This window comes from Ptychodera flava, chromosome 18, assembly GCF_041260155.1.
Source record: "Ptychodera flava strain L36383 chromosome 18, AS_Pfla_20210202, whole genome shotgun sequence".
NCBI lineage: Eukaryota > Metazoa > Hemichordata > Enteropneusta > Ptychoderidae > Ptychodera > Ptychodera flava.
The window spans coordinates 14,957,280-14,980,715 of NC_091945.1; the positions used below are offsets into that span (position 1 = coordinate 14,957,280).

The 23,436-nt window shown below is 40.0% G+C and overlaps 1 protein-coding gene across 4 annotated transcripts; it reads right to left on the reverse strand.

Moving 5' to 3' along the window:
• Positions 1 to 554: 554 nt before the first annotated feature.
• Positions 555 to 22,103, reverse strand: LOC139116944 (excitatory amino acid transporter 1-like). 4 transcript variants are annotated; one of them, XM_070679681.1, is made up of 12 exons: positions 21,963 to 22,103; positions 16,120 to 16,271; positions 12,205 to 12,343; positions 11,380 to 11,491; positions 10,373 to 10,583; positions 9,905 to 9,947; positions 8,826 to 8,946; positions 8,323 to 8,449; positions 7,404 to 7,640; positions 6,049 to 6,240; positions 4,322 to 4,456; positions 555 to 2,845 (listed from the first exon to the last, which is right to left on the reverse strand). In XM_070679681.1, exons 3-12 carry the CDS (start codon positions 12,319 to 12,321, stop codon positions 2,653 to 2,655), a joined length of 1,488 nt encoding a protein of 495 aa, XP_070535782.1. In that variant the 5' UTR covers positions 12,322 to 12,343; positions 16,120 to 16,271; positions 21,963 to 22,103; the 3' UTR covers positions 555 to 2,652. The 4 variants fall into 4 exon arrangements, with proteins under 4 accessions (XP_070535782.1, XP_070535783.1, XP_070535785.1 ...); XM_070679682.1 differs by lacking the exon at positions 21,963 to 22,103 and adding an exon at positions 17,265 to 17,672; XM_070679684.1 differs by lacking the exon at positions 16,120 to 16,271 and having other exon boundaries at positions 21,963 to 22,101.
• Positions 22,104 to 23,436: the final 1,333 nt, after the last annotated feature.

Below are 23,436 nucleotides of genomic sequence, written 5' to 3' on the forward strand. Positions count from 1 at the left end.
AAAACCAAATATTTCCCTCACTAGGAAACCATGCCATTCACCACCAAATCTTAGAGTTTATCTATACATGTATGCACCGGTGTAGGTTGGAGACGTCACCGTAGTTCTCCGAACCGACAAAAGCGTTGACTAGGCAGTCGACAACTCTAAGGTAGAATGCGACTTGGTGACAGATACTCTGAGTTTCAAACTTTTACAATACGTTTTTGGTCTACCTCTTGTGAAGGCCCCATATTAAATTTGAAACTTATCGAGTGAATAAAGTTTTCACTAGCTTTTTTTGTGAAAATTGACAATTTACCCCCCCCCCCCTCCAACCCACATAGAGGAATTTCAAATGTGAGTAAATACTGGATGATTTGTTTTTCTAGCACCAGAGTTTGCGCGGTGACCCCTGACTTATATTCTTGATTTCGAACAAGAACGGATTAAAGTAAAGTATCCTTTAATGAGCAAAACTGTTAGTCTTTCAGCTACAAGGCACATACTACCTTACCTTAAAATGCATTGTAAATTGCTTAGCGGATATGACAAGAAAATACACGACGCTACTATCACATGATAACTTTTAATACAGGAATTCGATCACAATTCTTGCACTAAAGTGTGCTTTTCATGAAAGGTTTTTTAAAGAATCGAAGAAATATTAATGATAAAATTTACCTCTTCTTACAAATTGTGCTTGTTAATCATCCAAGGATATTGCATTGGATTAATTGCATAGGATGTCATTTGATTATATGCTCTACTGATCGATTGATTCATTGATTCATTGATCGATTGACTGTCTTTCACGATCACAACAGAAAAGGTGAGTGAAACAGGGAATTGATCAGTCGGGAATACGACGCTATACACTCTGTTCCACCTTGTGATAAAACTTGCGGTCAACAAGTTATGTCTTGGGTAAATAGGAAAAAAAACACGAGAAGAAGAAATTGAAATTGTCAAGAGACAGTCCTAAAACTAGGAGGTATCATGAACTATATCACATCAGTTTCATAGTCCTAACTCGGCCACTGTGTTTTAAAGGGAGGGGGTCGTCAGAACTCTGCTCAAGGGTTACCAGGGACCCCTACGACCGATGTAAACACCGTATCTAGGGTACGTTGGCGATTGATTGAAGTTAAAACAGGTTTCTTAACAATGAATACTGTAAAGTTTAAATGGTACAGCAGCTATGTTGACGTGATGCATCTATACATAGTGCATGTAATACATTGCTTGTAAACGAGAAAGTCGCACACGTGCATTTCCGACGACCGCCCCCCCCCCCCCCCGCCCAATAAGTTTGACTGATTCAGATTCAGATTCGAAAGCAGGTGTTCTGACATTGGGTGCAGCCCCCCTCTCGATGTCACAGAAAGCTAAGGGACCAAAGTCGCTCTTTGTTAACATTTCTATGAAATCAACAAACTTTCATAGAGTCCCATAAAGTCACTCAGTGTACAAAATGACGACGGTATCTGCAAAAGTGTCAAAAATTACCCCTTTGGTGAAACAGATGATTTTGTTTGTGATCTCGAGACAAAATGGATTTTCCCTTTTCATACTTACTTTCCTATGACAAATAAACACTTGCCACAATGTAAGAGAAAAGTACTGTCTTTATGTACATGGAAGGTACCGCTGATACATATTTCATAACAACATTAAAGTTTGCATAATGACTAGATTATTGTGTTCAGTGTATGTTCAGCCATATATGGTGAAGTTGTGCAAGAAACTTTGATTTGTAGTATAGACTTTAAAATATTTCACTGAATGTTTAATCTTGTCTGGCTGCAAGCAGAGTTGAGGTGTACAGTTGACCAGCATGTTTCAAGAAGTCAAACAACACAAAGTACTTATGATATCAAACAAAGTTCATGAAAAGGTGTAAAAACGAGCGACTTTGTCCCCTGGACGGCTCTCAAATTGCAAGATGAATTAAGTTTTAAAGAATAAAATTTTTCAACGTTAAGTTGCACGCAGAATGCGGACAGAGTGTTTTTAAGATCATTGAAAATCGAGAGAGTTGCTCACATCGATAGATGCAGTTGCTTCTTCCTGTTTCAGAATTTCGAAAATGCCTTTTATGCCAAACGAAATCTTCTCGTGTTGGATGTTATTCTCCTTCTGCCCATGCAAAGGTTGGATTTTTGTTGAATCTACTTTCTGATATATAGCAGTGACCCGACACCCGCCGCGCGTGAGCCTTAAAATTATCGTGGAAATTTACAAGATCGTGAAATGTACAAACTTCCACGTAAACCGCCTCTTATGTCCTCAGCCGCCAAGAAAACCGGGCGACTACTATTTTCTCTGTGATCTAAAGCTTAAACATTTCGTTAGTGTTTTCTCACAAATAATACCTAGGACTGAAAAAATCTGTATTTCAAATAATCTTTCAATGCAGGGTCATTTCAATGACAGTGAGGAACTTCCTCTAAAAAGACTGACATCGCAGACTTGAAAGGAAACTTTCAAGTGAAGTGAACGTCTCGCTATGAACACCTTTCTAATCAGAATTTCTGTCCACTGCAAAAAGCCTTTGCTGTACAAGGGAACGTCAACCTCTGTAATCCGGACGGCTGGTAAGTTTAAACGTGTCCTTCAGTATCCCTGATAGAATGTGTGGTCCCGCTGCGCTCTGGTTTGCTCTTGGATAACCTAAAATTGGGCCGCCTTGTCGTCGATTGGGTCCATGACGATGATGTTATTGTCCTCGCCCCACTCGTTGTTCTTGACGTCGTCCGTCTTCGTCGTCGTCAGGGCGTCCCTGAACTGGCCCGCCATCTTGTCATCGACCACGCCGGCATTGACAACGTAACTTATACCGTTCACGCCACCTCTCAAGGCGTCGCTGTTTTTATCGTCGAACGGGAAAAAAGAGAGACAGAAGGATCATAGTTACTTTAGATTGTTTTAAACTTCAATTTAGATTATTTCAACCTTCCTCCGATGCCATAGGTTCATGCACAATTTATGATACAAACTGTCAACAGTGGTTGTCACGTTTTTCCATCGATCAAGGACAAGTGTTCTTAAAATGAAGGCTAAATATAAATAATGATGCTTGAATATGCATATCAAGCCAAGGTTGAAATAGGTCAGTGGGCTCCGTGTTATAACTCTTTCCCTTTGAAGTAACTGGCATGGGAGTACTTTGAACTAACCAAGTTTAAAACATTAGCATTCAGGAAAGAATATTTTTTCACTGATTTGGACTGACTGAAGCAGATGTTACGGCTGGCAAAGTCATTCTTCCACGATTTTCATAAAACAACGGTAAGATACGACACACAGCAGCAGAAATGTCAGCGAAGTTTGGAATTTCTTGAAATCGCTGTTTGTATGATTTATTTTGAAAATCCGTATAATATTTTTGGGGTCTTAGACAAAACTTTTGTCGTGTTGTACAGAGACGCGGCATCATGGATACATATTTGTAATATCCAAGAATCAGATTAAATTACGCCGCGCTTTCAGCATGCCACAGAATCCAAACATTACTTTGAAAAATACTGTGCTTCGAGCACAGTCGCCTGTGTTTTAAAATTCCGCTCTGCGCCGATGCGCCCCATAGACATGTACATATGCCTGAGAAGAAGATATGTACACACGTCTATGGGGCACGCAGGCGCAGAGCAGAATTTTAGAAAACAGGTGACTGTGCTTAGAGTTCCAGTCTGGCCTGTATTATCAGAGACGAGCGATTTTATCTAACGCGGAGCGTCATCGCTGTCTGGCCACAAAAGAAAAGACACAGACAAACGATCTCTGACATACATGAACGATTATGGCGGGAAAATTGTTCATGATTAATCGGCATTATAGAGAGGCTGTGTAAGTGTGCCTTCAGAGCTATACTCATGCATGGCGGCTACTGCTTCAAATTATTGCACAGTTTGGCTGTAAACCAATGAACCACTCGATATGAGGGCGGGGCTCTCATAGTAAGCGCTGCTGAGTGTATATAGACTCTCTTGTGATGGTCGGCCTAATTTAGGATCCATAAAATTTCTGACAAAGGCATCAAGACAAGTTTTAAATATTTTATATCATTAGTCATGGCCTTATCGGAATGAATATTTCAGTGTATCACCAGGCATTGACAATCACGGACTTTGTCGATGTAACACCACTTCGCTAAAACTCGGGGGATTCATTAATATTTGTGAGCGAGTGCAGTACGGGGTCGTAAGGTCATTCTGCTGTCAGGATTGCACAAAGAATGGTTGAAGACGGATGAACGTTGTTCTAACAGAATATGAAAGGCATGGCGGTTATATTGATTTATTTTGCACGAAAATAAGATAATACACCAAAATCTACTTACAGGAGCCATTCCATGGCAAAGAGAACTCCAATATTCTCCACCGAGATCCCGGCGGTGCCCGCGATGGTTGCTATGGCAACAAGACTCGTACTGGGTATGCCTGGGAGACTCATAGCTAGCGCAGAAGCCATAATTCTGGAGTAGAATAAATAACATCACATATATTTTGTTAAAAGTACATTGAAACTCTACTTCTTGAATTGTATGTGTAGATTTCGACTTAGGCCGTCTAAACCCATCTTTTCGGGGATTTGCATTATTTTCTCCGGGTGATGAAGACTATGTCGCCGCGGGTATCTCTGCAGGACTCGGGGGTAATTACCGGAAGAATATTCTTCCAGACTGATTTATTGTTCACGGTTCAAATGCTTATAATACGATGAGTTACGACAGTGATAAGAACAGGTCTTTGGAGAGACACATTCAGAATATGTAATAACTTGTCGACCAGAGTATTTACCATTTGAACGTTACACCGTTGGAAATCTTGAACGAGCGAGGTTAGATTCTACTATCTTAGGCGCAAAATAAACAAGATTTATCAATTTACACCTCATTTGCTGAAGCCTTATTGAGCATGTGACTAAGGGAAAATTCTATTATTATAAATGTCTCCCTCTATGTCAATTTCCATTTGCTAGGCAACCCCGCACACGCCACACATGGTAACCAAATACCAACAGGCCATCGAGAAGACTGCCTTAAAATTTGATGAATGCTTTCGATTTTTGCCATTCCAGAGACAAAAATCGGCACAAAGGAAGATTACAAACCTTCTGATACGAACTAAAATGAATTTTCCTCGGGGCCTCTTGCTATGTACCTTAACCCTGACCCTAACAACTCCCTAGGTCACTAGAGAAAGTAGCTAAAACGTTTAGCATGTCAGCTAATACTCACTGTACACAACAGACACTCATTACTAGATACCGTTATGAGGAATGTCATAACAACACACTAAACTTCCAATTTTGCTCTTCTAATTGTTTCGGCTGAATTACGAATATTCAAAACCACTTTCTGAATTGCGCAGATTAAAATTCTATTTCAGTAAATGAGTTGCAGTTGCTCACTAGTATATGCCCAGTGTTCAATGACTGGATCAACTCATTCCGCGAATCGTTCCAACAGGTTAGTAAACAAGCTATTGCTAATGAGCAAATCGGCTGTTTACACACTAGATTTACGGTTAATAACTTGCAAGATTTTAGGTAGACAAAGACCTCAAATGAATGATGATGCGCTCAGTCGCAAAAAAGTGTCAAAATATTCTTGACCCATTTTGATCTAACTCCGGATGAAATAGTAAAAAAGGGCAAAAGACTGAGGCATGCTTTGCCCCTGTGCTAGATACTCAGTCAATCATCACACCGTTTTTATCTGTCATCCGAGACAATATGACGGGCAATTCTACGGACTCATCGTTCGGAATACCTCATCAACTTTCGACAGCCTCCGCCATATCAATGCTGCAGGCACGGCATAGAGGTGTTGGTGTGTCAAGAATATTGATATTGGTCAGTTACAGGTGGTGTGCACTTTAAAATTCAAATATACTCTTCACAAATGATGAAATTCAGGTGACGCATTTGAAATTGGTTCCTCCGCTGACCCCTATTGGCAAATATGTAAAAGGTAAGTGATCATTGCCTTAACCTTATCAGATTGATCCAAATTAATGTTTGTTCAATATTTCAATTTAATAATGTAAACTCTTTTGAACTTACGCAATGCTGACGATATTCCCTGCTGATAGGGAATACCCCTCAGTCTGGGCTAACCATAGACTGCTGCAGACGATGAACAGGGCAGATCCGTCTTTCTTGAATGATATGCTTAGCGGGATGACGAAGTCGTACACTCTCTGATTCATACCGATTCTCTGACAAGCGTTCATAATTTCCACCATCGATGCAATACTGGCGACGAGGAGACAACGAAAATTAGCATCAACGAATTACTGATTCAGTCAACTTGATAAAGTCAAATAGGAATTTAAGAAGTGATGATGATGGTGATGATGGTGGCGATGGTGGTGGTGATAATGATGGTGATGATGATGATGGTGGTGGTGGTGATGGTGCTTTTGATGGTGATGGTGGTGATGATGGTGATGATGATGATGATGATGATGATGATGATGATGATGATGATGATGGGTTGGTGGTGGTGGTGATAGTGATGGTGATGGTGGTGGTGGTGGCGGTGGTGGTGATGGTGGTGATGGTGATGGTAATGGTGATGATGTTGGTGATGATGATGGTGATGGTGATGGTGGTGATGATGATGGTGATGATGATGGTGATGGTGATGGCGATGATGATGGTGGTGATGGCGGTGGTGATGATGATGGTGGTGATGGTGATGGTAATGGTGGTGATGGTGATGGTAATGGTGATGATGATGGTGATGGTGATGGTGATGGTGATGGCGATGATGATGGTGGTGATGGCGGTGGTGATGATGATGGTGGTGATGGTGATGGTAATGGTGGTGATGGTGATGGTAATGGTGATGATGATGGTGATGGTGATGGTGATGGTGATGGCGATGATGATGGTGGTGATGGCGGTGGTGATGATGATGGTGGTGATGGTGATGGTGATGGTGGTGATGGTGATGGTAATGGTGATGATGATGGTGATGATGGTGGTGGTGGTGATGGTGGTGGTGATGGTGGTGGTGGTGGTGGTGGTGGTGATGATGATGGTGATGACGACGACGATGATGATGATGTGATTTTGATAGTTGAGGTCATGACAATTTTTACGACTATCATCATCGTTGTCAACAAAACATCATCAACATCATGAACACAAGTGTCACTGCCATTGTGACTTAATGTACAGTACACCCCCCCCCCCTTTCAAATAAACAAGGTGCAGATCAGTGGGTATTTTGAGAAAGTGTAGAAAAATTTCAGAATATATATACATCGTAAAATAGGTTATACATTTTGAGTTTCTAAACGCATCTTAATTTTAATAATCCACAGCAGCACAACAGATCAATATTAGTGTAGCTAGTGTACAGACGGTCTTTTTTTGACAATAAAACGACAAACTGGAAGCAAAGAAATTACCTGCTTCGAACGATCACGACGAAGAGTCCCGGCCTGAAGGAACCAACCAACACAGGCTTGAACGGATTTTTGCGGGTGAAGGCTACGTATATCAAAGGGATTGTGATGAAGGTGTGGATCGCTAAGCCAGCGATCACGGTGGCTGAGAAGAGACCGAGGGAAATTAACACGCCGACCACGTCATCAACCCTCAAAATCGAACCGGCAATCAAGCTGATCGTTGCTATCGGCAACAACCTGTAACATGACAAGAAACGATTTTATAATATCATACTTTTTCGGATATTTAATTTTTTAATTGCTCGGGTTAATGTATTTTTGTTACTTTGCTTACAGCTACAAATCTTTGACACTTTCCTGAACGAGAAAAAAATTGCAATATCTTAGGAATCATTTCTAGACATTAACCGGCGTGACCGGATGATACCCTCACGCACTCTCCTGATATCCGTTAATGTATAATGCAACAATAAACCAGGCGAAGGGTATGCCACGAGATTTTGACTAGTTCACGACATGCATGCACGAGTTATAGCGAGTGCATATATGGAGTGAACTGATCAAAGCCGAGTAGTATACCCGTTGCTGAGGTGTTTTATATTTTATTACATCATAACGATACAAAATATCTTGCGAGAAACGTTAAAAATGGGATTTTTACTAGAGAGCTCGCCCGTTTCAACAGTGTTATATCGCGAATATGGCACGGCTATTTTCACGTTTCGACCAATCAGATCGCTGAATCTGCTCCATCATTATGAAAGTCTGATATGCTTTGTTATATTTGCTGAATATGCATCACAAAAAAGTTTGTTTAATCATGAGGTTTCATGAGAAACGCATGGCTGTAAAAACTCCCTTCGAACCCGTCATCTGCCGATAACGAACTCACTGTATTTTGCGCCCTCATGAGACATACCATAATAACACTGTGATGATCTTGAAGATGATGACCCTCATGGCCACGAAGAACTTCAACATGACGGCAGTCTGCTCACGTTCAACGGTCATTGCCATTCCGAATACCATGGAAAACAGCAGAACACCTGAAAAACAATTCACACTCTCCTGATGGCGCTATTCATATCACATATTTCTTGCTCACTCTCACTGATCAGGTCTTTTGAAAGGTATGTGCATGTCCTCAGTGTGTGAAAGGCACTGTGGTCGCTGTAAGCTACACGTCTGAAACTTCATCCTTTGAAAAATTGTGTTGTTTGACATCTGTATAACTCTTAAAAGTGACTGCAAAGTTAGCTTGAATTGAATTTCAGTATATCTTTATATGGAGATATGGACGAGTTGATAGAACATTGGGTAAAATAATCAAACACCGACTATCAAGAAATCTTCTTATCAATATTCATCATATATCATGATCCAGGCTTAAATAGGGAGCCTCCCCTTTGCCTTCTTCCTTACCCAGATAATTGGTTCCCCCGCCATATCCCACCGATTTTGACAAAACCTCAATTTGCTCCAGTGTTTCGTTGATGTTCGTGTCAAAGATCGTGGTTGTATTGAGATCATAATCCGTATACGCCTATATGAAAACAAAGAACAAAGTTAGCAAGGTATACGAATTCGAAGTTTTCGATGTTTGTAAAAAATAAACTTTTGCCGCATTGCCCTTTTTGTGATGTGTTATCATGTAACATCTGATGAACCCGTTATTGCTGTTGTTACTATGTGGAGTAGTCCGCGCGTTAGTTTTGAATTTGATTCCCACTACCTCTATTTCCAAGATGTTCGCATTCGCCTCGGAGACAGATATTCTGACTCTCAAACTTTTATCATACTTTTTTGGTCTACCACTTGTGGGGGCTCATTTTGAAGAACACAGCTGTAAATAAAGTTTTGACCGGCTTATTTTCCTGGAAATCGAAAATTTAATTTTTCTTCATAAAGTTGACACATGCATACAAAGGGACAGTGTCTATTTTCAATTTCAATTTCAAGGTTTGGTAAATATTAGGTAACTTGATCCCCTGAGTTTTATTCTTTACATCGAAAGTGAATTGTCTAACGTTTCCTGTAGGAAAGTTTGAGCAAACGTCTGTCTTTCAACTTCGAGGCGCAAACTAAATTACAATTGCAAAGTTTGTTGCGATGACTGAAAAGTCATAAATCCTATCACAATGTGTTGTGGTAGCAGTTTCTAATATGCCTGACAAGTGTTGAAATGGTAGTCATGCACGAGCGATAGCGAGTGCATATATGAAGTGAACTGGTCAAAATCGAGTGGTATACCGTCGCTGGGTGTGATTTAGTGCTATTATATCATAACAGTATGGCGTGTAACGTCAAAAAACGGATTTTTGCTCAAGCTGAGAACTCATGCGTTTGCCAGCCGTGGTATATCGCCAATGTACCACGGTTCTTTTCGCTTCTCGACCAATCAGATCGCTGTATTTGCGCCACCAATATACTGGTATGATATACTAGAGCATAACTCTTTGTTGTCACAAAAATATGAAACATCCTACAGTCGCATGTCTTACCGTTTGGATGCAAGCTTTCACAATGTTGTCCGTGATTAAGTTTCTATGAATTGAAAGATAAGATAAGAAACCAAAACAAAACAAGGTATGTTAGCTAAACAAGATTCTTATTTTTAAAATATATAAAATCGTCATAGTGACAGGATAGATTGCTTTCGAACAACAGTAGAGAACGCGATTGGAACTTATTTTGGGATAATTGGATGGTAAAGTAATGTCGTTTTAATCTGCAAATGTAAACTCATCTGCCTTTCTTTTTAAGTTAATACACTTGGTTTTAGGATTAATTTGTAATATTGCAACATTCCACTATAGGGCACCTAACACTTTTGAGAAATTTCAAAAATATGACGATCCAATCATCCCAAATTAGTCCAATCGTGTTAGAGTGACTTGTGATAGAAGTGTGCCACATGGCACTGACCGCGAGCATCATCGCATCTGGCAAGCAGGGTGTATCCCGCTTACCTGAACAAGTCCGCAAACACATCCTGGGTCTCATAGTAAGCCACCTCCCTCGTTTCGGACTCGTCCGTGGCTTCGTTGAAAGATTTTCCGGGCTGGATTGCGAGAGAGAGAATCAAGCCGAGAAGGACGGCCAGGACAATGGAGATGATCATGTACGCGAAGGCGAAGCCCCCCATCTTACTGTTGGTTTTCAGATCAAGTGACGCCACAGCTGGAAGAAAGAGAATATATCCAGCGTCATCTCAGGACAAGGTCAACATTGCTTCTCGACGTTTCGATCAAAAAGCTTATGTCAATAATCGTAGACTCGGTGGTGTCAAAGAAAATTCGCATTGTTGATAAATCTTGCCCGGTTATGTCAGACAAATTTAAAGATATTGTTCTCTTTAATCTTTAACTATGTGTCTCGAAGCCCGATGATAAGATAAGTTAGGTTTTGTTTGGTGAACGATTAGACGAAAAAATACCATCCTGCACATGAAGCACTTCCTTCCGATTCTAAAATAAGACCAAATTCAATTTTGTAAAATAATTTGATTATGTGAAATAATGATACCATAGGATTAAAAACTTTTCACTTTGTTATGCTACTGGAGCGTTGATTATCGCCAGAAATTGCGTGACGTCATTGCGTCATATCAATAAAAACGTCACACCAGTCGTACCACGCTCCAAGCGGTGGCTACGCTAGGCTTATACAACTGCACAGCAGCAAGTGCATGGCTTAGTACAAGAAAGTCCCATCAATATTTCTGCCTCATATAACGTTTAGATGTTTCCGTGCTACAGACTTAGAGCCACAATTTTTTTCTCCATATCGTTTAGATTATTCTTTGGGACTTCCGATACGTGGGCAGTCACCCTGCACCTTACATTATCATACTCTTTCAGGGCTTTTTCGTTTCACGAGCGAGAGAGAAATCACCACTCCTTGGAAAGTTGTGACAGTGGCAGACAGCGCCACCATTGTCCTGAGTTTGAAATCGTTAGAATAATACGTCACTCACCTGTGATGACGGAGGAGACGATGATTGGTAAAATACAACATTTCAACGCACGCATGAACAGCTCTCCCGGAAAATTGATCCACATGATAGCGTTGTAAGACGGATCTAAAGGCTGAAAATTGAAGACATCACAATGTAGAGGGCTGAGAGTAAAAGACAGTGGGGGTTTAAACAGTAGCATTTCGAAAGTTTGCTTCCATTGTTATACACGATAGAACACTTCATGTGTGTACATATAAAAGCGTCTAGGTAAGGCAGGAAGTTAGAAAACTGTTACACAAGTGAAAGCACAGAGGTAAAGGAATCTGTAAAGTGGGCCTAGTCACTGAAGTTTGGTCTTGCCTAGTCTGATCTCAGTCTTTGAAGGGTATGTTTCTCCCTTCTAGGAGCAAATATGCGACCAAACATGCGACCAATCTTACCTTTATGTATCTGTGACTTTTTAATTTCATTTAATTTTTTATTCATTGAAAACTTGTATGTACGTTATACTTATAATTAATCTCTATTTGGATTGCTCTACGACTCTCCTGTGAAATTCTTCAAGATTAAAGCTATGTCCTTGTCATATGGTTGTCAAACTCCTCTTCCGCTCTTGATTTTGTCTGGCAGTGAGGTCAAGGGGTCGCGAGCTACTTACAGGCGTTCCTTCACACCCCTGTCCCTGCCAATCAACGGTGAATCCCTGAACGTTATCATCTGTACCGTCAATGGCATGTCAAAACATTGTCACAGTTGCTGACATTTTGTGCGCACCAAATCGTTCCACCATGAAATTCAATCTCCACGACCCGATCAGAGCAAACCTTTAAGCTGTCCTCTTACCTTGACTAAAATTGCGATCACGAAGCCGATTACAACGCCGAGAAGTGTCAGTAATAACAAGACGTTGCTCTTAAGCCATGCCTTGAGACATCTTCCGGAACACTCCAATGCTGCCATGTTGATTCAGAGCTGGCGGCGACTGAACAAACAGAACATAAAGAGAAGGTGAATTATTCCTCCATTGAATACCATTACTTGCCGAGTCGGGGCGTCTGAGGTCACACCACTTTCTACACTATAGCCTACGCCAGACACGTTTATGTCCGCGGAGGTACTTACATTAAGTTGCTGTTTCACACGTGCGATCGTCACACTATAAGTTTACAGGGTCTGCAACCAGTACTCGACCACAACACGTGATCAGTAATGCTACGCCTCTAGAATACAGAGCGTGAGAGTTGCAACCGTTCGGACAGTGAGCTGTGAGACAAAACTGAACTCCGCCAATGGCCATCTGAGTGGCCCCGTCTTGAGATGATCTTCGAGTGCACAACCTGCACTGCAACACACGCCCATGCGCACCTGGATATCACGAGTTATTTAACCAATCACGACATGGCTCGTCGCTGGTCACTGTGACCAATCACCGCGCTCGAAATTATAAATGCCAGAGGACTTAATTCTGTCAGGATTTTTGAGTGATGTTGCCCATTCGGCCACGTCAGTGCGTGAGTGCATTGAACTTTCGAGATACAGCAGGCCTCACAAATACCGAAAGAACAGTGCCACGCAAAGGGGACAGCGACCAACTTTTCGAAGAAACACTAAAGAGACAAGCTGTGAAAAGTATTTAAAGTTTAAAGCTTTGAGGAAGACGGTTTTGAAAATACAATAATGGCAAAAATTTTACCGATGCTTTACAACCAGCCTAGAAATTGAGACTTCAATTTGTATCAATCGAGGAATAAACAGGGACCATGATGCGGTGAAATCTAGATTCCTGCACTTTAAGTTGATTTTCCGACCTCCTGATCAAGTTGAAAACATAATCCAAGAAAACGAAATTATTTCGTACGAAAACTTAAAATATATTTCTGCTTGATCGGTTGTTTATGTACAATCTCACTTCAGTCACCTTAGTGCGTGATTTCGTTGAGGTTTTACTGAGACGCATTATAGTCAGGCAGCCAAGTCCAGTTTTTCCCTCTATCTTGTTTTAGCTTCTCAAGTCTTTTTCAAAAATTGACTTCGCTTTTCAAGATCATCAAATTGAAAAATGTATCAACTGGCACTCTGTCAAGGTCAGCTTTGGGCATTTGAGATAATGAGCATAAAGAAACTGGCCGACAAAATATCAGATTTCTAAGGAAAGAAAACAAAATAAACTTCTGTATGGTAAAACTCTGCTAGTAACTGCATATTTCTCTCACGACTCAGTGTTCCACTAGAAAAAAATACCATATTTGGATTCTAATTTGCATAGATTAAATATGGCTAACTTGATATGCACAGTATTTGGTCGTTTTTGTTGTTGTTTGTTTTGTTGTTGTTGTTGTTGTTGTTGTTGTTGTTGTTGTTGTTGTTTTGATATAAAATGCTTGAAACGCACAAATGCGTATAGTGGAGTTCGAGCAGATTAGAGTAATTTTCCGTCAAAATATTTTATTTGATGTTATGAGTATTTGACTTATCATTAAGGGAGAAAACAAAGTTAGCACTGAAAATCCCAAGATGACGTCAATTTAGCTGCCATTTCCCAATAGGCTGCCCTGCATGAACTTAAATGCAATTGACACCAGCAAAATAAGTCGATCCTGACTTTTATGAACAAATGTTAATGTTTGTGTCACTGTCAATGTTTTTCAAACTTCTTCACTCGATTTTATTACTCTAAAGAAGTATCTTGTCATTTATTTATTTTGCTGCCGAAAACAAACATTCTAGAGGACTTAATCGAAGATGACACCTCAAAACTGGAAAAAATAAATTTTTCAGGCCGCAAATTTTGGTACTGGAGAAAACAAAAATTACCCAGAATTTACCAAAAATTGATATTAAACTATATTTGAAATTTTCAAATTGAAAATATACATTTTCGATTTTCACAAAAGATCGGGATTTTTTGTCGTCCCCATGTGCTTTTAGAACTGTTCACTTTCTTTTTCTGTGACCAGTCAAAGACTTCCAAAAGAGTCAAGGCCAATGGTATCAGTCCCAGATCGCTTTATGATCTTGGATCAATTTCAAGTAAGTGTCACAGTGATCTGAGCAAACTAGGCGTCCAAGTTTATTGTCTGAGATTGTGTTTTTCGTACAATTATATATGCATATGCCTGATAGAGTACACGTTTGGCATATTGTATGATTACTTACCGAGTTGAAGTAATGAAATCATATCACCGTTGCTTTCTTTAGACCTTTGTTGTTTTATGGACTGACTGTGTGAAAACACAGGCAGGCTTGAAAAATCCTATACAACACTTTTAGCCCTAGCATTGAACAACCGATTGCCTTTGACAAGCTGTCAATAGTTATTATCCATATAAACAATGCATGACAGTCAACACTTTTTTTACCAAAGCCACAGGTGGCCCAGACGTATTGAATTTTTCTCACTGTTTTCTCTATCAGTTCCTCTCCTTTTCTTCATGCTCTGACTGATTGGAGTAAATAAAATAAAGTGATTATATATTAACCTAAAATGTTCTTATGTAAATTTAATGTGCCTAAAACTAAGGATTTTTTGTCGATTTTGGGGGGAAGGGGTGCTTGGTTATTTTATGGCGAGAGAAAAGAGTGTTTGAATTGAATCAAAGTGAATTGAATTGAATTGTCGACAATGACGAAAACTGATTCATGCATTTCATAGTTGTCAATTTCAGGACTGATTATGTGAAAACAAAGGCAGACCAGAAAAATCCTAATGAAGGACTTTTAGCCATTGTATCGAACTACCGACTGTCGTTCATAAGCTGTCAGTATAGTCATTATCTTACGAATTGCTGATAAAGTATATACACTTTTCAAGGAAAAATTTAAGTAAGAGAGATATTTCAGCAGTTCAATAAACCCATACAATAAGATGGCGGTTCTCCACATCAAAGTTTCTCTACATGTCCTTTCATGTCATGCTCGACTTCAACACTGCAACGATGTTTGAGACATTACACTCAACTATGAATTCACTGACCAGACGGTACTGAGTATGTAAGCATCTGTTGGTATTTTATACCCTCTGTGGAATTTATTTTAGCAGATTCGTGATCTATATTAACAAAAGTAGCAAAATTATATATCAAATTAAACAATTAATACTTAGTCTTGCACTGTAGTCTGCTTAGGGACTGGTCAGTTTCTTCGGCCGGGGGACAGTTGATTGTGGGGGTAACCCTGGTTTTGGTTATGGTGATAGGGGTCACCATGTTTTGGGAAAGCTCATTAGGGGTAGGTTCATTGTGTATTTTCCATTTAAAGATAGCAGCTAACTCGCATAAAATGCATCGTACAAGCCACGCATTGCATCATCCGGTTGCAATTTTCAGTGTGCCTTTTGGCGCCTAACTTTAATATATAAGGTATTCATATCAAAGATGTCTGGATGTTTGCAAATTGAACGTCTGTTTTGCAAGGTGTGGTCACCATGGCGAAATTTATGTGTACACAAGTTTGGAATACCGTATGAGTACTGTTCAAGTCGAAGGAATTAAATCATACCATCGTTGCTTTATTGACAATAGTGCCATCAGAACAGTCAGAAACAACAACACAGTATGGGACAAGAGCTCGATGCGCAGTCTTCATAACCTTTGCCCCGAGTTTCAGTTGAAGATTTTATTGCATCGACCGTCCGTCCGTGACAACCATTGAGCAACATCCGGTCGAACAGCGCATAGGTCACAGATAAACGCTGCTTGGAGGGTCTAAGTAGAAATGATGTATTTAAACACTTCTCGTCATGGTTAGCTTGAAGCTTACCTTCTTATTCGAGGGTCTTCCCACAGTGGTGACAAAGCGATGGGTTTGGGATGTCCCTCTGAGAAGCAGACTGGATATTCGTAAAACTCAGCTGTGTAGCGTTGACCCATAAAACTTCACGTCTTAGCTCTGATTTCAGTGTGTCGATAAAACTGAATAAAAAGTCAACCAACAAACAAACAAGACTGAGAAGAAATCAACATATCGTTATCTATTCAGTGCATTGAGCGTTGAACCCACACTATCTCTAATTTTGCCAGATTGTTGACAGTTATAGGTACGATGGGTGCACGAGTAAAGGAATTGGGAAAGAGCTGTGAACATTTTCAGTGGTCACAGGTTGGGGAAACCACGGACTGAACATTCAGCTAGTATCTTCAGCCTTGAGCAACTTTCGAATGAAGGGCGAATGTTGACAAACATCTCATAGGTATCAACCAGGAACATAAATAAATAAAATGCTGCTTTTTCGGCCTTTTTCTCTGATCGACAAGTCTCATCATGAAGCCCCGGATAGAATCACATTTAATGCACTCCTCTGTACAGTGAATATTGACCCCCCGAAATATCATCAACCCCAAAATGGGGATCAGCATAGTACGGGATGGATACGCATTCCTTTCAGACATAAAGTGACTTCTGCAAATGGCAAAAGTTGTATGAATGTTAGTCTAAGAGAACTGTACTAAACTTCTCAATAGTGCATGTTACAGTGGTATATGTGAGTTTACCAAAGCTCCTGGAGATCTTCGGCGACAAGAAAACCTTATGAATATGGAAGAAATATTGAATTCAACAAATTTACAAAGTGCTTCAGTTCATGGGCTCAGGGGTAGGCAACATAGTTGTTCGTGGAAACATTTTACATGTAAAAAAAATATGTTATAATTTCTCGAATCAGCTGATTGTCTGCCCCTATACAATCTGGAAACAGGACGTTTGAAAAACCCAGTGACGGGCCATGGGTCAATAGTAAACATGTAATATGTAAGCAAGATAGTTCTACCACAATAATATTGACTTAACTGTTGCTATGTCAGCTGCTATAACCCCAAATTCAAAAGAAGAATCGAGACTCGACTAAGAAAATTGGCAGTCGACCATTATAGTCCGAAATGCAAATAATATTGTGACCGTGTACTGACTTGGGAGATGGCTTGTCCTTGAAAACTGTCACAGTCTTCGGCGTGAAGAAAACAACAACAGGCCACGTTGTTTGTACACCACTAATATGACGCTTTGCACCGACCTATCGCGATATTATCTTACTAGATTTTGGCGGTAAATACCCAACACACGACCCTGTATCGGCGGAGGCCAACAAATCTAGGTTAGCGCCGGTATCACATTCAAGGCGGCAACGACAGTCGATACTTCAAAATGTCACTTAATTTGCAATAGTCTCAATGGTAAGATTAAATTTCCTTTTGTGCCTCTCCTAGCAATGGTCTTTTGACAGTGACCCAGGCGGGACATTTCAGTTATTATATGAAAATAAGGCCGAGACCGGGACGTTGGACGGAGAACATCTTGTATCTATTCTCACCGAGCTTGGTAATTCACAAGGGCTTGTCGTATCTTACTTGGTGCTCAATGCATCATGATGACCTAGCCATAGTTAGCGGCAGATCTGCTATCTAAATTGTCCCTCTGTGATCACTGCCTGAATTTTACTGATAAGATAGCGGATTTTATGACAGAGAAAGTCATTGTACGCAGAAGTGCGTCGCCCCTTATTATCATCATTATCAAAACCCCGAAGGCCAGAGGCCGCGCCTCGTTAAAATAACGGGCCGCACGAATGAAACAGTCGGAGCTCTGTTTTCGATAGTCGCGAGACTTTGTTTTCTAGGAAAGCAGAGTAAAACAACATCGCTTTCGTTACAAGGAAAATGTTTCAATGGGCTAGCATTTATGAAAAAAATTACCATCATGGTGCGCTTAAAGCCATATCTTCCATTTTAGCCTATTAAACTAGTATTACCTAATATGTTCCTGAAGTTTATCAATTTGTATGGTGACATGCTTTTTAACAATCACCGCTGACGCCCTCTACGATAACATGGTGTCCCCAAGCAATTACAAATTGTTTGAATTCCGTTGAATCAGTACAAATCTGTTAAATTAAAATAAAATGACGTAATGGTGCTTCAAAAGCTGCAATTTCGCGGCTCGAAAAAAGTTTCCGTTAACTCCCTCCCACAAAACCTTTCTTTTTCATACACCTTCATGAAAACCATAGGGTCACCGTGAATTTTTTATGAGATGGGAGGTCCCTCAATTGGTTCTGCCCCTACATTTAAGATTTAAAATCGTCACTGTCCGTATTATTTACTTTAACTCTACGAGGTAGATGAATTGTCTATTTTCGCTAAACAAGACGCTGTAAACTTATGATTACATCTCCTTGAAAGTTTGGAAATGAGTTCACACAAGCTTTTAGACCATGACCGCATTACTTAAATTTTTCAGCGCATGAAGATTTTGACCCGGGGCCATATCAAGGATTTCACTTAAAAAGATAGAGACTTTCGGTTGAAGATTTGACCCCTAAGGCCCATTGACATGATGGCAGATACGAGATGTTGGGTTTCAACAAACAGTTTCCGTGCATTGGTTAATACATCCGATGGCACACGCCTAGAGTAAGTGATTCAAAAGATGTGAAATAGCGCCGGCGGACAAAGCTCAAAGCTATAAAGTGTCCCATCTTGCATGCAGTATTAGGCCAAGATTTCTTCCATTCTCCAAAGTTAAAAATAGCCCCCCCCCCCCTCTGTTCAAAAGTTTAAGTTCGTGAAATTTGACAACACTTTCACATTGTTTTAACCTTGCCCTTGACAAACTCTCAGACGTAATAATGGCAGTGACATTTTATCACATGCAGATTGTGTTAGTTCAAGAAATTTAGTACATATTAACTGTAACTTTTCATGATTTATTTTCACCATGTTTGAATGTCAACAAAGCACGTTAAACACCACTGTTTAGTTTGTCAACAAGACCCGTTACACGTGTTCAAGCGCAGTTATTATTTACACTGATCCGGACCAGAATTCACTTGTCAACAATAACAATGCAGTTTACATATGCACAGGCTGAGTTGACAAGCCGAATACTGTGAATCTATTAACCATGCTACTACCAGCAGAACAACCAACTGTAGTTGGCATTAAAAAAAAGTAGTGCAAAAAACTATTAAGAGTGTGTCACACAGAGTATTGACACAGTGCAATTCATATAATATACAGTGTCATTGTTGACAAATGATTCCGGACAACATTAAGCATTACACGTATACACAGTCTGCTGAGTTGAAAAGTGAAAAAACACAGAGAAGTTCACCGTGATTTCGGATGCAGAAAAAGATACCGCAGTATTTGAAAAACATGAGGAAGGTAAAGGAGAATGCGTTAAACAGCGCATTATTGCGCTTAGTTTTGGACAGATGGGTACATACGGAAGTGAGAAGGCGCCTTCGATTTATGACGGGACAACCTTGTCGTCGTTTACTCCCGTGTCACATGTATTACAGGGGACACGTAACTGTGAAGATAACAGATTGACCTGACTGTAAACATGCCAAATAACGCAGCAGGCGTGTTTGTAGTCGGAACTGCGCCTGTGCGACTCTCTTGTTCACAAACAATGTATTTGATGCACTATAGATACATTACGTCAACATAGATGCAACATTAAAAGTTTACGATGTACATTATGACAAACGCGTTTCAACTTTCATCAATCGCCAAGGCCACAAATGATTTACATTGGTCGTATGGGTCCCGTACGACATTTGAGCGCGTTTCCGACGACCCTCCCCCTTTAACTGTACAAATAGTTTGACGATTATCAACGTTTTTAGCGATCCACGAAATCAAACAAAATCGACCAAATCTCGAACTTTTTTCTCACACCGACCAACATTTAGCAGATGCCATACAATGGCAAGCTGCCGTGTAATCATCCTTTAGTTACACGAATTTTAATGTAATTTAAATAATATCTGACACAATGTATGAGTTCAGGTTATGAGCATCGCATCAGAAATATGTCCAAGGATACAACGACGCGTATCGTGCAAACTCTTTTCTGATAAGGCTAAACAGAAAAATGTGATTTGCGTAACCCAGCCTACCTTTTTAAACCTATGGGCCTTATCAGCCATATTTCACTTTTTTCAACAATACCGTTTTATGAATTGGATGTCCTCCGTATGGTTTTCCTTCGGCAATAACGGGCAAAAAAACAGCATAAGTCCACAGTCCACAGTTTTGGTGGTATGCAATGGGAAACACAAACACTTCTTTTCGTATTTCGACAGCAAATTCTCCTTTCCTGCCAAAGAAATTATCGGTCGCGTCAAGGTCATTCAAATGTACATAGACCTTGATTTATTGATTTGAATGTTTAAAGATATGATATTAGTCTGCGGACATAAAGACAGTACATGTGTAAACTCAATAAGCCAGCGACTATAAGTCTTGCATGTCGACTATCCCCGGCGACTATCATGAAAACACACGTCATTGGATCATAGTTGATTATATGCTGTTAAAGATAAGAAACTTTGCACAGTTTATTCGCTGACACTCCTATTTGCGCTATAAGTTAATTGACAATGTTTAGCAAAGTGATTAAACCACTGCAGGAGAATTTTTTTTCTGTCACCGAAAATAGACCAATCTTTAAAATGTATCGTGTGAGTTTTCTTATACACAAACGCGCAGAGAAGAATAGACCGAGAAACAAGCCACGACCTCGCCTCAGACAACGACCAACAATTATCAGCGACCTTGTTTTCCCTTTCGATGACCTTGGACGTGTCAGTTTAGAATATATTAATTAATATATAACTGAGACCTTGGCGTGAAATCAACATCATGGCCTTGTAACGGTAACTTTCGATATTTTTCCAGGTTTTTGTTGCGTGGGTCAGCAACAATCTCTAGGTTTGCTTCCCATTTTATGTTGAAATACCCAGAACTCTGCTTGTAAACAATTACTCCAGCCTATGTATCTATGTCCTGGTATTATTGATTTTGATAATCAAATTCAGGTTTGGACTTGAATTCAATTGTCGATAACAAGGCACGTCACATGCTGACAACACCAAATACTGGGTATTTCAAAATTCTGTATGAAAGTGGACCAGGAAACTGTATTGTAGTTGGTACACTGAACAGAAATACGGGGGGGGATTCAAAAGTTATAGTGAAACAGTAACTCCTAGTTTTCCATTGCATGTATATTTGGATGTGGTACTTTTTATCGAAGAGTATAAGAGGTTGAGTTTGACGTCAGGCGTTTGTGGTTATTTTACGAGGCTAGAGGCAGCAATGCTAATTTTTCTGGCTGACTGCAAACGATAGTTTAGATCAATAAAGCGAAAAAATGATAAACGACTCGGGCGGCCAGGTGTGAGCAATTTATGAGACATGGCGATAACATCTGAACATTTTGAATCCTATTAACAAGTGTTGGAGGCTAAACACTCCCCTGCAGCTACATTTGCTCGAAATGTTCCGAGCTAATTTGGTGATGTTGGTCGTCCCCATGTAGAGTAATTAAGGTGAGAGTGTTTCTAGGAATTGACAGGAATCCCATCATGACTTTGACTGAGCTGGCATCGTTGAGGAATCTGCATTTCGAGGGTTCAAACGATGGCCACGCTGGATTGCCGGACGCACTTGCCGTACGGTTCTTCCCGAATGCAGCAAACAACTTTGTAGAAAACTTTAAGCGGCAGCAGGCAGGGGAGGATTATTAATTTGAAATCACAAATGTAGGTCACTTACATCATGCAAACTGCCTATAGAACGAGAACATATGGCCAAACTTACCGCACTGCAACACGTGTCTGTATGACCGACTTCGAGCGAAACAGCTTGGAGAGTGTGGTCCTTACACCGGTAATAATTCAAGTGAAAAACAGACAGACTCAAAACAGTGAACACAAACAGGGCTACCAATAAAAACGTCACGGGATCAAGGCAAACTGACCTTTGCACTGTTACTATCGTAATGTGTGTTCCGATTATAAGAACCAACAAAGTGATAAAAGTAGAAGAATAGACTGAATGTCTTGCGCAGTGTAAGGAACTGTAAATGCAACATTTTGCCTTTTTTGCAAAGAATAGTTTTCAGCGTTTCGATCATTCTCTATACTATTTACAATCATGATATGGCAGTGCGTTGAGTAATGTGACTTGTTCGCAGCTGCAGGACAGCGCCCCCATTGTTTAAATGCGCCCGCATTTACAGGCAATGTCTTTGCAGAAAGGAGAGACAAAATTATTTGACGGAGGAACCATCTCATCTATATTTCCAAACTCCTAAAGCTATCAATGGAAGACCAGAATGGACTGGTGTCGCACCCACAGGTCTGCGTTTGTGTCATTTGTCGCATATTTTTACAGTTCGTCCCATATTTTTTCGCAATAAACTTGTCACATGCAGCTGACGTACCCTGGCCCGGGTGAACACGGACTGCAATACATAGTGTTACGACGTTTTTTTTTCACGTCGATAACTTACGAAGAGGAAACTTCAACAGGCTGTTCGCTTTCAGATATGACAGTTTGTAGAGTTTCTTCTTGCATATTCGGTGTCTCAGTTTTCAAAAGTAATTCCTCAATAGAATAAAAATTCCAGTACAAACTTAAGTAACTTCAGAACATAAAACTACGGCGTTGCCATATCTGGAAGAGCGTATCTACTAAAAAAATTTACTTTGAATATTTTTCGTAACTTCTGTTTTACCACGGTTCATTCGCCGTCCAGCAAATCATATACTGCTGTGATTTCACCTCAAACTGCTTATATTATAGTTAGCGTGAAACAGAAATACATTTTAACTTTCAAAGTGACAGTGGTCAGTGAATGTCTTCCAATGCAAGATCTCACTAGTCTGTGTGGACCAAACAACAGTCCCTTTAAGAGTCTTGGTTAGATCAGATCAAACTAACCTCTCTTACGTCATACTTTTGATTTTTCAAAGTGTTTACTATTTCATACTTTTCGTTAAGCAATTATCTCGATGTTCCGTATACCAAATTAATGTTGATTTTAATTCCTGTATGCTAACTGTAGGAAGACTTGTTTCATCAAGAGAAAATTTAAAATGTTTGGCTCTTTTATGGTGTCCAGCGAAATAATTTTATGCTTATCATACACATTATGCCCGATGTATCAAGAAGTCAAAGGTCACGATTGCCCCCGAGCTTTTCAAGGGCTGTCGCAATATTTAACGGTTAATGAAATAGACAAGCATGGAATCCATAACATTTATAACAAAGCAAGTTTATTTAACAGAAC

Coding starts and splice junctions, on each gene's coding strand:
- LOC139116944 (XM_070679681.1), bottom strand. CDS start 12,321: ATGGCAGCATTGGAGTGTTCCGGAAGATGTCTCAAGGCATGGCTTAAG. Junction 4,457..6,048: donor GGGAATATCGTCAGCATTGC/GTAAGTTCAAAA, acceptor ATTCTACTCCAG/AATTATGGCTTCTGCGCTAG. Junction 2,846..4,321: donor TTTGCCATGGAATGGCTCCT/GTAAGTAGATTT, acceptor CGATAAAAACAG/CGACGCCTTGAGAGGTGGCG.